Source organism: Leptonychotes weddellii, chromosome 16 (genome assembly GCF_054177405.1).
Source record: "Leptonychotes weddellii isolate Sample4059 chromosome 16, ASM5417740v2, whole genome shotgun sequence".
NCBI classification, from domain to species: Eukaryota; Metazoa; Chordata; class Mammalia; order Carnivora; family Phocidae; genus Leptonychotes; species Leptonychotes weddellii.
Window position 1 is genome coordinate 43,267,194 of NC_138384.1, and position 6,453 is coordinate 43,273,646.

The 6,453-nt window shown below is 53.5% G+C and overlaps 2 protein-coding genes across 2 annotated transcripts in view; both read left to right on the forward strand.

Moving 5' to 3' along the window:
• The first annotated feature begins 97 nt into the window (after nt 1-97).
• Nucleotides 98-4,393, forward strand: GEMIN7 (gem nuclear organelle associated protein 7). The gene is made up of 2 exons (XM_006748371.3): nt 98-375; nt 3,619-4,393. The coding sequence occupies exon 2, from the start codon at nt 3,627-3,629 to the stop codon at nt 4,020-4,022; it is 396 nt and encodes a 131-aa protein (XP_006748434.1). The 5' UTR covers nt 98-375; nt 3,619-3,626; the 3' UTR covers nt 4,023-4,393.
• A 1,455-nt stretch (nt 4,394-5,848) lies between these two features.
• PPP1R37 (protein phosphatase 1 regulatory subunit 37) overlaps nt 5,849-6,453 on the forward strand; it is a 40,629-nt gene continuing 40,024 nt past the window's right edge. Inside the window, exon 1 of the mRNA XM_031033758.2 lies at nt 5,849-6,448. Coding sequence (XP_030889618.2) covers nt 6,247-6,448 — 202 coding nt within the window. The 5' untranslated portion in view covers nt 5,849-6,246. The remainder of the gene's footprint in view (nt 6,449-6,453) is intronic.

Below are 6,453 nucleotides of genomic sequence, written 5' to 3' on the forward strand. Positions count from 1 at the left end.
AATAAATAAAATAAATAAATAAATCTTTAAAAGGAAAAAAAAAGGCTTTATTGAGATGTAATTCTCATACCATACTATTCACCAGTGGGAGACGATTTTGGGAGTCACAGCTCGGGGTGGGAGATCCTACAGGCGTCTCGTGGGCAGAGGCCAGGGCTGCTGCTAAAATCCTACAGCTCTGCACCCGACAGCCCCCCACAACAGGACAAAGAGTGATCCCGCCCCAAATATCAACAATGCCGAGGTTAAGAAACCCTCATCTGCTGCCTTGGCCCATTTCTCTGCAGGGTCCTTTCTTGCAAGGAGCTCACAGGTGAGCTGCAGAGACAGGGAGAGCCTAACAAGGAAAAGGATCGTCTTAATCTCCCCCGCACGGTGAGTGGCCCAGGGATGGGGCACCGGCTGCCTAAAATCCGTCATCACTTGAGAGAGGACTAAGCCACAGACAGGGGTGCAGCCACCTGAAACTTGGGTCCCTCTCTCCCTCTCCCTCTCTCTTGCTCACAGAACCAGCACTTCCCTATAGGCAACCAGCATCACGGTCGTGGCGCTTCATGTGTTCCAGGCCTGTGCTCAACACTGTGATTGTTTGTGCATTTAGTCCCCAGGCCGACCCTGTGGGGTCGGTCCTCTTACCATGCCTATTTCACAGATGGGGAAACCGAGGCACAGACCGGTTAAGCAACTTACCCCAGTCGCACAGCAATACTAATAATAACAATTGTAACTAAACTTTTATAGAGAAGCTACCGTGAACTAGGTCCCCCCATCCTGCAGGAACCTGTCGTATCCTGATAACCCGCTGAGGTCACCCAGAGAAGCAGGCCTGTGAGCTCAATCTCCACTGCATTCGTTCAAGCAGGAGCAGTGTTGAAGGGGCTGGGTCTTTGTGTCCCTGCCACACAGGGTTCCAGGAGCTGGGGATACAGCCGAAGGCAAGAAGCGAGGCCGCTGCCCATGGGGAGGCGGGCATCTAGCAGGGGACAAAGGGCATAAGCAGAATGACAAATATACCATATGTCAGAAGAATACTGTGTGCTACAGAGAACGACGAAGCTGAGGAGGGCAGGAAGGGACGTGGGGTGGAACTTGAACATGGCGTGCCCAGAGAAGGCAGACAGCACGTACAAGCAGAGGGAACCTCAAGCGCAAGGGTGTGAGAGGCACTTCTGTGCCAGGTGCGCTTGCAGACCCACAGGGAGGCCAGCGAGGCTGGGGTAGTGAGAGAAGCGAAGCAGACCACGAAGGTGCTGGCAGGGTCTGGAGCCCTCAGGGCTGCTGAGGGCTGTGGGAAGGACTTTGGCTTTGACTCTGGGCGGGGCGGAAGCCAGGGGAGGGCTCTCAGCAGAGGAGGGATGTGACCTGACTCAGGTGTTAGATGGTGGGTGTCAGGTGTTAAGCAGGTCCCTCTGGCTGTGCGGGTGGGGATGGACTTGGGGTAAGGGGACAGTGAAGGTGGAAGCCAGGGGCCCAGGGAGGACGTGACTTCAGTTGTCCAAGCAGAAAGCGACAGTGGCTGGACCAAGATGTGGGCAGTGGAGAGAGAAGCGTTAGGCTCGGAATACAAAACAACACTTGATCTTGAACAACACAGGTTTGAACTGCATTGGTCCACTTATACATGGATTTTTTTCCATAAATACAGTACAGTGCTGGAAATGTATTTTCTCCTCCTCATGGTTTTCTTCATAAAATTTGCTTTTCTCTAGCTTGCTTTAATGTAAGAATACAGTATATGATACATGTAACATACGAAATATGTGTTAATCAACAATTTATGTTATCAGTAAGGCTTCCAGTCAACAGTAGGCTACCAGTAGTTATGTTTTTGGGGAATCAAAAGTTATACCTGGATTTTCGGTAGTGCATGGGGTCAGCGCTCTAACTCCCATGTTGATCAAGTGTCAATTATATATGTTTTTCCTCCTCAGGCTTTCTTTGTCTTTTATGACCTTGATTTTTTTTTAAAGGGTAAAGAGAATGCACTTCAAAGATTTTGTTTATTTGTCACAGAGAGAGAGAACACAAGCAGGGGGAGAGGCAGAGGGAGAAGCAGGCTCACCACTGAGCAGGGAGCCCGAGCAGGGCTCGATCCCAGGACCCTGGGATCATGACCTGAGCTGAAGGCAGACACTTAACCAACTGAGACACCCAGGCATCTCTTGATTTTTTTTTTTTTTTTTAAGTAAACTGAGTGCCCAATATGGGACTCAAACTCAGGACCCCACGATCAAGAGTCATAATGCTCTACTGACTGAGCCAGCCAGGCACCCCATGACCTTGATATTTTTGAACTCAGGCTCACTTTTTTTTTTTTTTTAAGATTTTATTTATTTATTTGAGAGAGAGAGAGAGTAGAGAGCATGAGAGGGAGAAGCAGACTCCTCGATGAGCATGGAGCCCGATGCAGGACTCGATCCCAGGACCCTGAGCTCATGACCTGAGTCAAATGCAGACGCTTGACTGACTGAGCCCATCAGGCTCTTTTTTATACAATGTCCCTCAATTTGAGTTTCCTCACGATGAGATTTAGGTAATCCGTTTTTGGCAGGAATACCACAGAAGTGGTGCCCTGTCCTCAGTGTATCACCTCAGGGGCACATGGGGTCCCTGTTTGTCCCACCACTGCACATGATGTCTTTGATGCCCAAGTTGAGGTCGTGTCCACCAGGTTCCTCCATTACAAAGTTACTGTTTACTCTTTACGACAAATAAACGTTTTGGGGGAAAGTACTTTAAGACTATGGATATGCTGGCCCTCACCCAACACTCGTTCACAAATTTTAGTGTCCGTTGGATTTTAGCTCCTTCACTTATTTACTCTTGTATTCATTTATCACTACTAGGGACTCATGGATTTCTCTTTTATTCAGTGGGTTATAATCTATCATTTTTTGTTTATTTTATTTCTTTTAAGATTTTTTTTTTTTTAAAGATTTTATTTATTTATTTGACAGAGAGAGATAGTGAGAGCAGGAACACAAGCAGGGGGAGTGGGAGAGGGAGAAGCAGGCTTCCCGCAGAGCAGGGAGCCTGACGTGGGGCTCAATCCCAGGACCCTGGGATCATGACCCGAGCCGAAGGCAGACGCTTAACGACTGAGCCACCCAGGCGCCCTTAAGATTTTATTTTTAAGTTATCTCTACACCCAAAGTGGGCCTTGAACTTACAACCCCGAGATCAAGAATCACATGCTCTACCGACTGAGCCAGCCAGGCGCCCTGTGTAACTGTCATTATTGTAATGTTCACATCATTCCGGAGCTGGCCACCGGAAGCCGTTGTAAGCCGGCTCCTGTGTGATTGGGAATGTATTCAGGAGAGAGCATTTCCCTCTGGATTGGATAGGCTGTGCGTGAGAGAGGAGAGGAGGCTGGAGTTTGTTCTTTTCAGCAAGTGTTTATAGCCAGGGACTAGGAATAAAACAGTGATAAAAGCAGTCAAAAGTTCTTGCTCTCGTGGACCTCGAGAATGGTGGTAGCAGCTCCTGGGGAGGGGGTTACTGGCGGAGGGAGGGCACAGGTTTTGGACAAGTCGAATTGAGGTGGGGTAGACAGACGCCTCTTGTTGTCATCACACACTCCCCGTGTAATGGCTTCTTGCTTTTTTCACCCACCAGCCAGGACAATGCAGACTCCGCTGACCATTCCTGTACCTGTGCTCCGGCTTCCCCGGGGCCCGGATGGCTTGAGCCGCGGCTTTGCCCCAGATGGACGCAGGGCCCCCCTGACGCCAGAGGGTCCCGGAGCCCCGGGGTCTGCCGTAGTTCCAGAATCTCGGGAATCCCAGGAACAGCAGGCGCGAGCCGCACTCCGGGAACGCTACCTCCGCAGCCTGCTGGCCATGGTGGGTCACCAGGTGAGCTTCACATTGCACGAGGGCGTGCACGTGACTGCCCACTTCGGAGCCACCGACCTGGACGTGGCCAACTTCTACGTGTCGCAGCTGCAGACGCCCATTGGTGTGCAGGCTGAAGCACTGCTGCGGTGCAGTGACATTATTGCGTACAGCTTCAAGCCCTAAAGATGTTACTATGTTCACCTTTCTGCTTTGGGCCTCGCCATGGGGCCCCAGCCCTCCACACATGGTCTTGGGCCCCAGTTTGGAACGCCCTTGGAATTTTGAGCCAAGCTCCAAGCACCTCTGGCTGCTTGGGACCTCCAGGGTGCAGTCAGTAAGATTCTGCAACCCCAGGAGTTCTAGAGCCTGTTGAAATGAAGGCTCTACCTCACAGAACTCTAAACTCTAAAACAGGGCCACTTGCCAGTTCCTGAAGACTGGGGGTTGGGGGTGGAAGGCAAATCGCAGAGTGGGAAATTGTTTCTGGAAGTTGCAAAGTTCAGCCACCCTGAAGATACTCCCCTCCTACTAAAGAACCAATTATCCCAGGAAAATTCGCCTCCTGTTTTTTATTTTTTAAAGTGTACGACACAGGGATGGAGCCAGATTTAGGAAGTGGAAGGGTGGCTAGCCACGGGCTGGATCTGGTGGATCTGGTGTCCAAGAAGAGGACACATCACGGGGCTGGAAGGAACTCGGATAAAGGTGACTGGCTTGGTCCGGGAATGGCTGGAGCTACCTGAACGCCGGGGTTTGAGACATTTGGACGCGATTTCTTTTTCGGGTGGGCGGGAGTGTTCCCAGCCAGGGGCGTGGCTCGCACTGGGTCACCTGGTCGCCCGGCCCTAGAGCGGTGAGGACCTCGCTCTAGAGACGGCCGGTTCGCTTCCCCCGCCACTCCGGAAGGGGTCGGACCCCGTGTGGCGGCGACACAGAGGCCAGGCTGAGGACTAGGGGTTGGGGTGAAGCTTCACCCTCTCCCCATTTCGCTCCAAGCTGTGTGACCGTCCATATCATTAGCTTCCCTTATCCCCGTCACCAGCTGTCTGTCAGATTCGCCTTAAAACAGTAATTGCTGCCCCCCCTTGTAGTCCCATCAACTTTGGAATGCAAGTGAAGATCCCAGTAAGTAGAGACGAGATTTGCTTTGTTCATCTGCAGTCGCGAAAGTGCGGCGGCTGGAGATGCTGAATGGGGCAGGCGGAGAGCCTCGGCTCCCACAGGTCCGTTCGCGACGCCGCCTCCAGCGAGTCCGGGGCCTAGCTCCCGAGTTGCCTTGGCAACGACGTCGCTCGCTCCTCCCCGAATCCCCCCTCCCTTTTAGTTTTAGCCCCGCCTCCCACCCCCGACCCCCCAGTTGGGGATGTGCTCGGAAAGCCTGGCGAAAGTGCGGAGGCGAATATTAAGCGACTGAATTGAGGGGAGGTCGGGGGTTTGAGCTCGTGCCGGTTCCCTCCGGGCTTGGTGATCTACCCGCTCCATCGCCCGATTATTTTGGTTGGCAGATTCGTCTCTTGGTTTTGGAACTTCTTCCCCCTTCCAGTTGTTGTTGTTGTTTTAATCAGGGCTATGATACTCCTCATGGGCTCATATTTATTTTAGTCTTTTAATTTAAATTGCATTTCACGCAACGAATACAGAAAACTATTGATGAAACTGCTGTCTGCAAATGGAGGGCTAGAGAGTAAGTAGCAAAGAGGCACAGGCTTCGTCTCCAGGCAGAAGGATCCGTCTGTCAGCATCCATCACTTGTACTCATATATTCAGTACGGCTAATTTCGCCTTTCCTTTCAAGTTCTCTGCCCCTTTGCCTCTCTTCTTATCAGTTGGCCTAGCCCCGCCGAGCAGATGTTTTTATTTTTATCAACTCCATTCCCCTCTCCGTTGCCCGAGCTCGTGACGAATGTGTGCGAGTCTGAACGTTAGTTACCTAGATTGAGGCGGGGAGGCGGGTGGGGGCGGCTCAGGTTCGCGCTTGCGCGCTGCTCCGGGAGACAGCGTCCACCTCGCCCCGCCCCTCGTATTCTGCAGTTCCGGCTCTGCAGATTCACTGCTCACGTTTCTTTTTCCCGTGGTTCTTTCTGCCTCTTGTTACCGGTTTCAACAACCCGCGAGACAACCCTACCCGCAAATAGCTTCAATTGATATTCTGCTTTCCTCAGTCCGCGACGGGCTCACGGGCTCTTAACGAAAGTGCGGCTGCGAACGAGCAGGCGCGCGCGAGGCTCGGGGGAGGCGCGCTCGAGCTCCCGGCGGCGACGACTACGACGACCAGGAGAGCGGTCGGAGGCGGCGCCTGAAGCAGCGGCGGAGCCCATGCCCCGGGACGGCGGGCGGGCCCGGAGAGACGAGCCCGGGGCCCGGGACATGTCCCCGGGGCCCCCGTGAGGAGGCGGCGGCGGCGGCGATGGAGATCCCGCCGCAGGAGGCGCCGCCCGTGCCGGGCGCGGACGGCGACGCCGAGGAGGCCCCCGCCGAGGCCCGGTCTCCCAGCCCCGCATCGTCCCCCGCCGACGGGCGCCTCAAGGCTGCGGCCAAGCGCGTCACGTTCCCCTCCGACGAGGATATCGTGTCTGGAGCGGTGGAACCCAAAGACCCCTGGAGACACGGTAGC

Bases quoted from the DNA above. Each gene is read 5' to 3' on its own strand.
- GEMIN7 (XM_006748371.3), top strand. From the start codon at position 3,627: ATGCAGACTCCGCTGACCATTCCTGTACCTGTGCTCCGGCTTCCCCGG.